Source organism: Balaenoptera musculus, chromosome 20, assembly GCF_009873245.2.
Source record: "Balaenoptera musculus isolate JJ_BM4_2016_0621 chromosome 20, mBalMus1.pri.v3, whole genome shotgun sequence".
Classification (NCBI taxonomy): domain Eukaryota; kingdom Metazoa; phylum Chordata; class Mammalia; order Artiodactyla; family Balaenopteridae; genus Balaenoptera; species Balaenoptera musculus.
In genome coordinates, this window is record NC_045804.1 from 41,577,365 (window position 1) to 41,591,266 (window position 13,902).

Below are 13,902 nucleotides of genomic sequence, written 5' to 3' on the forward strand. Positions count from 1 at the left end.
GCTGTATTGTAGAAAAACGTGTAATACCTAATTCTGTAGGCAACAGAGAGTCACTGAAGGCTGAAGTTACGGGTGAACAGAGAGAGGAATAAAATGTTCAGAGGGTTACTTTGTGGGGATATCTCTCAAAACGGTGGTACGAGGCTTTTGCAGTAGTCTAAGTAAGAAATAATTAGAACCCACTGTATATCAACAATACCTCAAAGAAAAAAAGAGAAGAATTAGAACCCAAACTAGATGGCAGCTGTACATAGAGAACAAATATAAAAAGAGGTGGAGAACAGAGATTGAAGAAAGTTGCATTGACAGAATTTAATAAATGGTTGGATGTTGATGTTGCCATGTTGAGTTTGAGGTGCAAGTAGCACCATCTAGATGATTGATAATTTATTCCAAAACAAGCAAATAACCTATAATCCACAAAAATTACTGAAAGAAGACCTGCTAAGTGGATTAAGACTCTCGCTCTTGATAAAAAGCTAAACTACTGTGACTTCCCTGGTGGCACAGTGGATAAGAATCCACCTGCCAGCACAGGGGACACAGGTTCAATCCCTGGTCCGGGAAGACCCCACATACCGCGGAGCAACTAAGCCCGTGCACCACAACTACTGAAGCCTGTGCACCTAGAGCCCGTGCTATGCAGCAAGAGAAGCCACTGCAATGAGAAGCCCACGCACCACAAGGAAGAGTAGCACCCGCTCACCACAGTTAGAGAAAGCCTGCACGCAGCAACGAAGAACCAACGCAGCCAAAAATAAATAAAATTAAATCTTTAAAAAAAAAAAAAGCTATACTACTAAACATCAAAAACAAAAGAAACCAACAGCTCTTACTCAGCACTAAGATGACACTGACAATAAAATGACACAGTACCTGAGAGTGTTTCCTTTCACCCTAAGATAAGGAAGAAAGGTTTCTAGTTGACAAAAAAGTAAAAAAGTAATGTGCAATGAACAATAGCAATGTACACACACAGTTAAAAGGAGGGCCTACCCAGACATGGAATACATGACAAAGGCCAGTAAACCCCACTAGCCAATTACAGGAGAGCACTAAATTATTATTTCAATAATTTGGACAAAGGAGTAGAACTGATCATTAAACAACTGCAGTTCTATCCACTGAGTCAGCTCTATGTTATGGGAAGGGACAAATTCCAAGACTTCAGTGTCAAAGAAGCAGCTTGGATAATTAATTTTTTCTGCCTAAAATGTTCCAAGTAACATTTATTAGCCTGTTTCAAGTTAACACTTATTGGTCAGCCCATTCTAAGGCATCCTAGGGGACTTCCCTAGCGGTCCAGTGGTTAAGACTCCATCCACGCTTCCAAAGCAGGGGGCGCGGGTTCGACCCCTAGTTGGGGAACTAAGATCCCACATGCCGCACGGCGTAGCCAAGGGAAAAAAAAAAAAAGAACAAGGCATCCTAATTCAAACAAAAGATGGGGTGTCACTTTTTCATGAGAACAAATACAATTTTTTTTAAAAATTAGGGTTAGATATAAGAGTAGTACCCCTTAGAAAAATCACTTTTTCTTTTAAATTATTCATAAAAATAATTCTAATGCTTTGGTTCAAAAGGCAGCTATCTACGTATCTATTTTTGATCTACTGTCATGAAACACAGTTCTCCCAGAAACAAACGAATTTGAAGACTTCACTACAGATGAATTTTCTACAATGAAGTTAGTTTATGGTGTTTAAACTAGGTTTCAAAGAATCATTAAGGCAAGAAACCAGATTTTACAAAATGGTTTTTGTAAAACCATTTTACATGATTTCAAAGGGAGATCCATATGTCCTAGGTTTCTGAAGTTCCCCATTATTTACTCAATATGCCACTAAGCCCCTTCATATCTTTTACACCCACAGAGGCTATGGCAAACAATGAGATAGATATATATATATGTATATATATATAAAATAACCAACTACCAATTCCTATCCCTGCCTTTATACCATCTGATGTTTTATATATTTGTTTATTACCTGCCTTCATCATTAAAATATAATTCTCATGAGAGCAACAACTGTATGCTGTTACAAATGAATCCCCAGTATCTATAACAGTGCCTAACACATAACAAGCACTAGTGAGTGCTGATCAATAAATCTACAGAAAAGACTACAACTGTAGTCTTCCTACAAACAGATTCAAGCAACCACCATATACCCTGCTTGAATCTGCCACTTTTTACAGAATGAATTTTAACTTTGGTAGCGTCTCCTTCTCCTGAATTGAGGACAATACAGCTATCTTTGAAGAATGGGAAGAGGCTCAGTGATTCCAAAGAGGCACTCTTCAGTGCAGCTCAGGGTCTAGTCTGAACTCACAGAGGACATATACGGGAATACCAGTCACTTCTGCACACACAAGACAAAAACAGATGGATGCTCACCCCTCAATAAAGGCATAAATGCAGTACAAGACATGCCAAGAAGGGATGCCACAAGACTTAATTAATGCTCACAAGGAGCTTTGTGACACAGAATGAAAGGTACCACAGACACAGAAAACATTACAAAGGTGTGGCAATACAATACCTCAAAGACAAGAATCAGTTTGTGACCCTGATGTAATGAGGATTCCAGGGACCACTGACAATCTCCACTTACAAAGCAAAGCATGGAACAGACCCAAAGTATCAAATGCCCTGTAACAAAGAGAAACTGACATGATAAGTCCTGCGCTGTCCTCCCAGTTGTCCCTTCCACATTAGTACCACAATGCAGGCAGGCATTTCTTTCACTGAAACAACACTTTGCTCCATATTGTCTACCTTCTGTCATTAAAGTAGCTTACCTCCTGTCCTGTAGCTGCTTCCATATCAAGAAACAGATCAAGAAGAGATCGGACCAGACGAGCTGCTTTAGCCTTGCTGATGGAATTCAAGAAGGGTCGCACATACTTCAGCAGTCCTCCAAGCTCTGTGTGGAAGGCAATTCAGAGAGGAAAAAGTACACATCAATATTAGGGACAAAATACCCATTAAAAAATGACCCAAGATCATAAAACCAGTACTGATGTCTGGAATCAGTCAAAATGAAACTTAGTAGGAATTTAAAGCATTCTTAGCAGGTAATGGAGCAGCAAAAAAGTTAACAACATATACCAAATCTGTATTCCATTCCCCACTCAGCCTCTGGATTACTGTGAGGGTCCTGGGAAAAGCTCATGTCTGTCTGCCTCATGAGTACAGCAAAGTACTCACACTCTCAGAAAACAGTTTTCTAGAACACGAAATATGCTATGCCTCTACCACCTTAGACAAAATTACTTCCCCACAGCTAACAAATTTATCAGGTTATAGGAGTTAATTTTTTTTTTCCTAATTTCCAACCAAGTCTGTCTCAGCAGTTCCCCTTAAACAGAGATTTTCAATTCCAGGTTCCTTTTTTCCTCCCTTCCTGAAGTAATGCCCAGCTTAGACTTTTACCAATATAATTTCCATGGCACTCTTCTGAATCAACTTTTCACATAAAAGTTAGGATGTTTGTCCCTTAAAGTTATACTATAACCTTTTAAAATTCCTCATTAATCGGCAAAACCTAAGTCTTAAACTATGACAAAAAAGCCGTCTACCACAGAGGTTCCCCCCACCCCTTATGGAAGAAAAGAGGGTGGCACAGTAATCTAAGGGAGCACCTTTAGAAACAAACGTGAAAATCAGAGAACATTTCAACTACACAACTAAGGAAGTACTTTTGGAATGTAGGTTAAAATTACTTTAGTGCCACTGCCTCCAACTGTAGACTCAGCCTCCTGAGAACTCGAATTCAGGGCAAGCAAGCCTCCCCCTCCTGAGAATGCTAATTCAGGGTCTTGAATCCTCATCTGCCTGCACAGTCACAGGATACATGGGACTGTGCCAGGTATAAAAGGAACTTTATACAGAGTGGAAAAGTTCATCTTTCCCTTCACTCCCCAGTACTGACCTGTGAATCCCACCGTCTAAGATTTTTTTCCAATTCTGCCACCCCATTCACCCCTGTACTGACTACACACACGCCTGCTTTCATGCCTCGCTCATGCTGCATTTCCACCTGGAATCCCTCCCCATCACTTCGACCTATGTAGATCTTAGATATCCTTTTAGGTCCAGCTGAAGTCCTAGTGAGTCTTCCATGCCAATGCCAGGCTACACTGATTTCTCTCCCTCAAATTACTTTTGCATTTATGCAAACTTCAATTATGTTATATAATCATAGCTTTTTAAAAGCAGTCTAGTGCAATGTCCCTTCTGAAACAGCATTTCCCACTATGCTTGAACAAATCTAAACACTCCCTAGTGACAGAAATATTCAGAAAGTAGACGATTCCAGTGTTGGTCAAACTAAATTGTTCTTTTCTGAAACATGAGTCTATATCCTCTTTCCACGTGGCTTCAAATATATGAAGATAACTATCCCTCATATCTCCCTAACTTTCCCTTTCTCCAAGCTAAACAGCTTTAACTATTTCAACTGTTCCTCCAATGTCCTGGTTTCTAGATTCCTTGTCACCTTAGTTGCCCTCCTCTGAATTAACTCTAGTTTGCAAATGTACCACTTGTGGTCCCCAGAACTGAATCAACGTTCCATGTAGGGTCAGACCAGCAGTCATGGCTTAATTCTCCTGATTGGACTGCCACATGTAACACAAGAAGCATGTTTTGCTTTTGCTAATAGCACTCTTTGTTCAGACTGAGTCCATAAGGTCTTTTTGCATAGAGAGGTAATTCCCCACGTTCCTCTGTTTTGATAAATAGTTTAAGTATATAACTTTATACTTTCCACACTGAATTTAATCTTGTTGGCTTTGACAATAACTCTGAATCTTAATCCTGTTCTCTACTGTACTGAATCATCTACAAAAATAAGCACACCTTCTGATATGGCTTTAGCTATACTGCCAGATACTGACCAGAAGAACAAGGACAGATCCCTATGACATGATGCTAGAGACTTCCCTCCAGCTCGACAAATGATCCATTTGTCATGGCAAATGTTCAAAGACCCTGCTTACATCAGATATGTTGTCTATATCATTCTTCCTATCCCAGGGGTGGCAAACTTTTTCTGTGAAGGACCAGATAGTAAATATTTTTGGCTTTGTGGGCTATATGGTCTCAGCGGCAGGTACTCAACTCAGCCACTGTAGTGCAGAAGCAGTCATGGGCAGTATGTAAACAAATGGGTATGGCTATGTTCCAACAAAACTTTATTTACAAAGACAGTTGGCAAGCCATTGCCTGTGGACCCCTGCAAATCTGCTGTCTGATAAGGCTAACCAAAGAGAACCAAGGTGAGTTTGGAATAACCTTTTCTTAATAAACCCACTGCTTTATGTGCTTAAAACCTACTTATCAAATAATCTGTCCTGGAACTTTACTGATGATTACCAGTTTACAGTGTCTAGAATTTATTCTTTTCGTTATCTTTTTGAAAAGTGGAATAATGTTCTGCCCATCCTCAGTTTCCTTATACCTCTCCACCCTCCATGATTTTTCTCAGAATAATAGTGGCTCTATAAATATATCTGCTACAACTATTCTTTTGATATTAGAAGACAGAAGTTTTCAGAGCCTAGAAACTTGAACTTATTTAAAAAAGACTACCTGCTCTCTCTTCTCTCACCTACCTTAGCTTTAATTCTCTCTTTCTAATGTTATTTCTATCTTTTTCTTTTTGAAAATCATTTTCCTTCCTGGAAAAGGCAGAAGTGAAACATGAGCTAAGGAGTCTGCACTTCTCTCCAGCACTTGCTAGCATTACAGTATCTTCTCCAAGTTATTCTTCTTACTCTAACAGAAAAACAAATGACCTCTTAGTTGCCAAAGACTCAGTTCATTTTTCATTTTAGTCTATTACTGTTTCTTAGTCGTTCTTGGTTATATTCCGTTTCTTTCCATTTTCACACTGATTTTTTTTTTAATTCTTATAGAATCATATTGAGTTCTTCCTTCTATTCTTACTGAAATAATTTGCAACTGTGTGACCAGAACTTCCTTTTCAGAACCTCACAGAACTCAACACACTCCTTTTAAGAGTCTCAGGCTATGAAATCTGCAGATCCTGAGCCTAGGCATCATGTCTGATGACGAACACCACTACTTTCAATCAATATTCTGCATCAGACACTGTCTTATTCACTAATTCCCAAGTGATTGATGTCCATCAGGGACCCTACCTTAAACTTTTTGAGTAGAGTACTTAGCGCAGTGCTAGCCATATATTAAATGCATAACAAAACAAAATTAAAAATCAGTGGAACAGACATATTTTCTGTTCTCAGGGAACCCAAAAATCAAAGGAAACAACACAAACCGATCAATTATTAATAGCAAAGATAGGTAAATGAATGTAGGCCCCAAAACTTCCTTATTATACTTGTCAAAGTCTTTCTTAGAAAACAATGATAAGTAACCTGGAAATGTTTTTTAAAGTTCTTATGATTCACCTGTTAAATTCCAATAAGTTTCCCTGTACACTTCTAAACTTCTCAGGTAGGTCACAGGGAGGGGAGGGCAAGGAATAAGGAGAGAGTAAAGCATGAAATAACTTCAAGCAAAGCAGTAACATTTTTGGACAAATTTTCTGGAACACTGACTATACTACATGTTGTTTTTAATTATCCATTCTACTTGAGAAAAACAGACATTTGGATCGTTCAACAACAGAAAAATCATTTCAGGGAATTCCCTGGCAGTCCAGTGGTTAGGACTCCGGGTTCTCACTGCCAAGGGCCCAGATTCAATCCCTGTTCAGGAAACTAAGATCTCACGAGCCACACAGCGCAGCCAAAAAAAAAAAAAAAAAAAAATCATTTCACCTGGTTTTCTAATTCTTTCAGGAAAATTACCTTATGAATTATATTTCATGTGGACTAATGATCAAAAGTGTTTTGCAACCCCAAGCTCACATTAACTGACAGGCAAACATAAACATGTTAAACAGGAGAGAAGTCAGCCTAAAATGAAAAAACCACCACCTACCACTGATAACTCATAAGTGGATAACTATGGAAAGCAAATACTTCAAGGTCATGAGCTCTGAAATAGGACTACATGGATTCAAATTCTGAGTCTCCCATACTAGCTGAGTGCCCTTAAATAAGATATTTAACTTTTCTGTGCTCAGTTTCCTCAGGTATAAAATAGGTAATAGTATATACCTTACCAAGTTGTTTCGAGGATTCAATAACCTAAATCCTGTTTGGGCTTAAAACAATAACTAGTTCATAATAAGTACTCAAAAATGGTTTTTCTTATTATAGATATTTTTAATGATATTTTAAATAAGATACAAGATCCATATAAACACATCCTCCCAATTTCATACAACTTTATTCAACTTTCTATTGACTGAGCCTAATAATTAATAAGTTATCATCCTTAATTGGAAAAGATCTTTGTTTTCAAGTTCAAGAAATTTTGCTAACTTACACGTATCATCCTTTTGGATAACAACATAATTTGGGGGAAAGTAATTCACGAGATCAACCACGTTTAATCCATTCTAATCAGATAAGCTCTAAATTCACTTTAAAGTTGACAAAAATCATCCATTTTAAGTTTAAGCAGGCTACTCTCTAAATACTATTGTCACTTTACTGTCAAAAGCCCTTCCTTGTCAACAAGACTCTCTCCTTCTAAGGACACACCCACCCATCATCAGAATATCATCTCGAGCTTGCAAAGTCAATGGTTCAATTACAACTAGAATGTTTGGGCAACAACAGGCACAAAGCCCTAGGTACCAGTGGAGAAATCCTGGGAAGGTTCTCTCCATTTAATGTCTTACTCATTGTGTATCAGGAAAAAAGGACAGCAAAGCCACTTCCGTGGACACAAAATCGCTAGTCATTTTGAAGTCAGGGGCCTAGAGTCACTATCCAACGTAAATACATTAGAGCAGCTCCATGAAATCACCGAAGACTGCTACTGCCCACATGTAAGGGAATGCAGTGAAAATCCGAACCAGAAACAAATCACAGGTCACTATATTCCAAAAGAAACAGGATTTTTTCCCCTCATCTGCAGAACAAAAATCTTCAATGAAAGACGTGAGTTTAAAGGTCTCTTAACTTCCTGATAGAAAACTAAAGCTCAACAAGTTGGCAATAAAATTGAATTACACTACCAATAAACTGTATGGATGCATTCCTATGTTCCCTCACTCCAACCAAAAAAAAAAAAAACTTCACGCAGCATTTCAGGTAAAAGAAAGCAATCCACTTGTAGCACTTACCTGCAGCTTGTCCAGTCTTCGCCAGGAGAGACCCCAGTTCCAGGATGCTCTGCTCTTTGACCTGCACTGCCTCCTCATCATTCTCCTGAATGTCACGCTTCACTGGGAGAGGAAAATGCAAACTCTCTTAAAATTCTGACAAAAAATGAATACTAAAGGAAATTTCACCCTCACAAGACCAACTACAAACTCAAACAGTTAGCAAAAGACAAATTCTAGAGAGCTTTAAAAAAAAAAATGCTAAACAAGAAAAAGTAAAATGATCATGTAGTACATGTCCCATGTATATCATAAGAACAGATTCCTCTCTTTTGATTTTAAATGTGCCTTTTCATTCTACCAATTAGAATTTCCCTTACCCACATACATTGAGATTTCTGTTGCTGTCACTTGGTTAATGCAAAATTCAAACAAGTTCTTCCAGTTGTGGTGGTAAGCCCCACGCCAGGAACTATGTTATGTGAAAATATTAAATATACCTGTCTGTGCATTTACCTGCCACAAACTAAAATCAAATGACCAAGTTACTGATAACTATAAAGTCAAAAGTCTTTCAATAAACTTTAGGCCTGTGGAGAGCCTCAGCTGATGGGTGTGTTAGGGATAAATAATTCTACAAAGCCATTCAGGAAACATAACCCTGTCAAAGCTCCAGTGTGATCCTTAGGAGGGAATGCTACTTTAAGGGATTCAGGACTTGTTAAAATAACTTCGTGCTATCTGTCCCACTTCCAACTGTTAATAACTATTCTACCACTCAAACACTGGACAGCCTCTTCAAGTTTGTAGTGATAATTTTAGCAATCATCACTAGTTATCACTTCTCTCACAAAGCATCATGACTTGACAAAAACCAAGATTTTGATACTCCATGATGGAGTCCGGAAAAAGTAAGGCTGTCAACCATGATGACTCAAGCTTGTTCTAACAGGAAAGCTTTCAAGGAAACTCTCTCCCAGTATAGTGGGCAAGCAAGAAATACTCTAATTATAATGTTTACCATAATTCGCACTTTATAAAAGACAACGTAGTAGGCAATAGACACAAAAAATAAAATAAAATCCATGCTTCTCACATTAGTTCTAAATATTAGTGTGTATTCACAGGAAGAAAATACACATTGAAAATGACTCTGGTTCTTAACTATAACTGACTTAAGTCAAGATCAGAACTTCAAAAGGAAACACCCTTTATTTACCAATATCATCCATTCACTGATGCATCTTAACCCCCACTTCCTCCCTTTTTCTAGTAACCCCAAAGATAAAGACATCCAGATCTTGTCACTGTCCTTCCTCCATGAAAGTCGGGAGTACCAAAATTCAACGGACTAATGAGTCGACATAAAAGCCAACAGCCTTGAGGTCCCACATACACGTGCAAACTACTTGTTGATTCAACCCGAATCTTCTCAAGCTATATTAAAAAAGATCACACTACTACATGTGCAGTGAAGAGCTAGCCCATGCCCTAACTGAACCCTTGATGGCTGAACATTAAACGCCCCCTCTGTCATCATAAATTTATTTCTGGTCACACCTGAATCCCAGTAGAAAACTGTCGGAAGCGACGGGCTCCGGCTCCCATTTCAGTTTTCCAGTCGTGTGCAAGGTGTAAGGCAATCATACTACAGTGCTAACATGTTTTTCTTTGATTTTCTCCAGCAACGTGCAGCCGGCCGGTTCCAAAGAGTTCCCAGAACTCCGCGGCTGACAACTAACTCCCCGAACTCTCTTCCACCCTCTACGGCAGACTAGGACGATTAGTCACCTCCTCTGGCCGGGCGGTCCCACGCCAACACCTCGCTCTTACCCCCTACACGGGGGGCAAAGGAACGTCTCAGTCACCTCCCCAAACCAAATGCCAATCCGAGGTGTGTGTCCCCTCGGTATTTCAAACCACACTCAGAAAGAGACCCCCTGAAGTGGAGCCTTCCGCGGTGGGGCTGCGAGAAGTAGCAGCTCCCAGCGTCCCGGGGAAGGAAACTCCAAGAGAAGAACGAGCGCTTGCGCTCGCGCTCCCACCCGAGCAGGCTGGGCTGAGAACAACGGCGGGAAATGCCTGTCCAGAGCGGGTTTCGCCAAGGCCCTCAACACGAGGCGCTCAGCCCAGTTCGCGACAAGCCCGCCGGCCAGCACCGCTCGCGGTCCCGGGCCAGCCCGCACGGGCCAGAGCGGGAGACAAGGCTGGGTAGTGGTGGGGCCCCGGCTCGGCCCACTCTCCCACACCGCGCCGAGCCCACCGTGAGTCAGCAGCCGGCGAGTGGACGCCGGGGTTGCCTCGGGGCTTCCCACCGGGGTGGGGGCCAGGAAGCCCCAGGGAGCTCCGAGCGGCCTGAGACCCCGGCCCGGCCCCCCTCACACACACAGTGAGTCAGCAGCACCAGAGCCGGCTAGCCCGGCCCCGCTCCGCCGCCGTGGACCGACACAGGCCGAGCTGGGCCGGTGGGGCCGGAAAGGGGGCGCGGCGACCTTTACCGATGGAGTGGAGGATGTCGATGGAGGCCTCCCGGTCGGTGCTGAGTAGAGACTGGGCTCTCTGGAACTCCACCACTGCCGCAGCCGCCATCTTACCGCTCTCACACCGTACCCGGCCGAGGCCGCCGACGCCGGAAACACACGCCCGGAAGGCCCGCCCTCGCGCCTCTCCCCACTCCCCTCATTTGCCCCGCCTCCTCCACTCCCAGAGCACCACGGGAGTTGTAGTCTCTCCGCGGGGCGGGGAAGGAGGGATGTAGGGGTGTGGATGAGAGCTGGGGAGCTTGCCGCCCACCAGCGAGGCTCTCCAGCACCGCCCAGCGGCTACCCACGAATAAAAGAGGCGGTGTCTAGCAATAGGAGCCCGAGGCTAATCCCCACCCACCCTAAAAAGAGGCCTCTTAACCCCAACTCCCCTCGCTCGCCCTTGACAGTATTTGAGCACCCGGTGGGTATCTAGTGAAAGCTGTTTAGTTTTCTTTGTAGCTTCCACATTCGGCCATTCATTCAGGGCAATAAATGATCTTATAAAGTGCTCACTATGTGGCAGACAAAGAATAGCACCATTCAAATGCGTTCAAGTGTCCGGACTCGCGCGCGCGCGCACGCACACGCGCACACACACACACAACTTTCCAGGCTACAATCCTACAGAATCCTAGCCAGGCTGTGATTAAACGCACCAGTATTAGAGAAAACTGATGTTAGAAAGTAAAATATCATCTTTGCCCCCATTCACTCAATCCCTCTTGGGGGGTCACATAGAAATCTAACAGCTACTCCAACTCCCCAGATCAATAAAGAAAAAACGGATTTTTCCTTCCAATGTCTCCAGTGCCTTCAACTAAAATCACAGGTGTCTGAAAAGCTGTCAAGTAGAAGGGAAAAAAAGACATTCTATGTGCCCACTGAGGGTTGAACTTAAAGGAGTACTAAAACGTATACAGTCAGTGCAGTATGAGGAAGATCTTCCTGCAGGTGAAGACAATCCAAAAATGCAATATGCTGGGACTTCCCTGGTGGTCCAGCGGTTAGGACAACACCCTTCCAATGCAGGGGGCATGGGTTCAATCCCTGGTCGGGGAACTAAGATACTGCATGCCGCATCTCCCAGCCAAAAAAAAAAAAACCAAAAAACAATATGCTGTCCCCTAATGGAACCTGTAAAGGAACCAACTTTGCACTCCTCTGTGTCTGGGTTAGGCAATTTATATGTCTATTTCCTTTTACTTTACCAGCAATGTTCTGTGAAGAAGATATTATTTACACCCCATTTATAGATGAGGAAACAGGGGGTTTTAAGTGATTTGGTGAAGCTCGTATGGTAATTGACAGCACTGAGATCTGAGAGTTAGGGAATGGGTTCCTAGTTCCTGGATGTGTTCAAATGAAAACTGGATAACATCTCATCAAGTCGTAAACAGGATTCATGACATTGATTGGGGAATTGGATAGAGTGGCTTCTAAATGTCTCCTAAAACTGAGCCTTTCTTTGCTCAAAAAAGGCATTCCTCACATCTCAATTTGGTATGCAATTAATATTGTACCAGAATGTTAATGGGCTGTAAAATTCCAAAGCTGAGACCAACAGGCCATACGTATCCCCACCTTCTAAAGAAGCGTTACCAGTTACATCCCCAAAGAACTTGCTAAAAAGTGACTAGGCCAGTCCTGTAACCTTCATCCACTCCCAGCCTACAGCAGGGAGACGTAAAAATTCTAAAGGAATTCATTAGAAGAAATCATAGAATAGGACAGTGTGCTTACCTCACTACAAAAAGGGGGTACTACAAAAGACTAGGGGTGTCTGCCAAACCTCTCTCCCAAGCTGGTGAGTCTTGCTGACTGTAGGAAATTTTAAGTTCATCTCTGCGCAACCACCATTGTGAGAGTTGGAGGTGAACCAGGTATGTTTCTCCGGGAGTTTGGGGCCTTCGTGCACATTCATGAAAAGAGTCACCCACTTTTGGACTGCAGAATTCTGAATTAGTGAAGTTGGTTGATACACCCCACAACAGGACAAGGAGAAAGGGCAGCAGTGAGGCAGCCTCCACTACCTGTGTTTGACATGCGCCAAGTGCAAAAGTAGATTACCCAGGACCATCTTGAAAGGACCTACTCAGTAGGGCCATCTGCCAGAGTGAGGAGACCTATAATAAAAGGCTGGAATGATGGACTTCAGGAAGCATTCACTGAACGGAGATTGTGAGGTCCACCAGCGGAGCTGCCAAAGAACCCACAAATGCTTTCAACAAGAGAGAATCAGCACCTATACTTTCAATCCAGTAACCATGATAGCACTCTGTTTTACTTTCTACCTAGGACATAACACAGTCTGTGATTTTATTATTTCACCTGTTTAAAGCTCATCTCCCTCCACAAAGTTTCAGGGACCTCATCAATCTTGTCCAGTTATAGTCCCAACTCCTACAATAGCAGCTTGCACAAAGGGCAACCACTCAGTTAAGATTTGTTGGGTGATGAGTGCTAAAATCTGTCCTTCCACAATCTTCTGCTACCCTAAATGTCCATGTCCTACACTATGTGACTATTCACTTGAGCCACTGCTGACTGGATTGGGGTGAGTGTGAAAGGGCTGTCACAGATTAACCAGTGACCTAGGGCATATAGGGACTGGCCTGAAATGATTAGCTGGACCAATACAATTCCTCCCTCAGGAATTGGGGAATTGAGACCCTGAGCCAGTTAGCCAAGGGAATGGAAATCAAAATCTGTCACTTGGAACCAACTAGAGCCAAGTTGCTAGACAGAAAACTCAGTAGATGAGTGGAGAGAAGCAGGAATATCATGGAAGGAAATCCAAATACCTCCATAGAAGGCCACCTCAGTTCCTATCAACTTTCTACTTTCCAGCTCTTCTCCCATGAGGTCCACCCACACCATATTCCCCATTCTTGAAATACTGTGACATTTCCTTTCCAAATATCTTCATTATTCAATCATTATTATGTGAAGAAGAAAGGTCCAGTGAGGTGTCATTATGTTTTTAATGGCTCTCTATTAAAGATATTCCTTTATCTTTCTTTTTAACAAAGTGAGAGAAGGCAACAGTATCTAGATGGAGTTTAGATTTCCTTGTTTTTGTTTTTATGGATACATTCTAGTTATGGCCAATAATACTACTGGTCTTCCACTGAAGGTAGAGACATAAAATTACAACAAAAAACAAAGTG

The 13,902-nt window shown here is 41.9% G+C and overlaps 1 protein-coding gene across 1 annotated transcript in view; it reads right to left on the reverse strand.

Moving 5' to 3' along the window:
* The window catches only part of PSMD11 (proteasome 26S subunit, non-ATPase 11), a 29,025-nt gene extending 18,168 nt beyond the window's left edge, over positions 1 to 10,857 (reverse strand). The window contains exons 1-3 of the mRNA XM_036836526.1: positions 10,709 to 10,857; positions 8,232 to 8,333; positions 2,806 to 2,930 (exon numbers count right to left, since the gene is read on the reverse strand). Of these exons, the coding sequence (XP_036692421.1) occupies positions 2,806 to 2,930; positions 8,232 to 8,333; positions 10,709 to 10,799 (318 nt within the window). The 5' untranslated portion in view covers positions 10,800 to 10,857. The remainder of the gene's footprint in view (positions 1 to 2,805; positions 2,931 to 8,231; positions 8,334 to 10,708) is intronic.
* Positions 10,858 to 13,902: the final 3,045 nt, after the last annotated feature.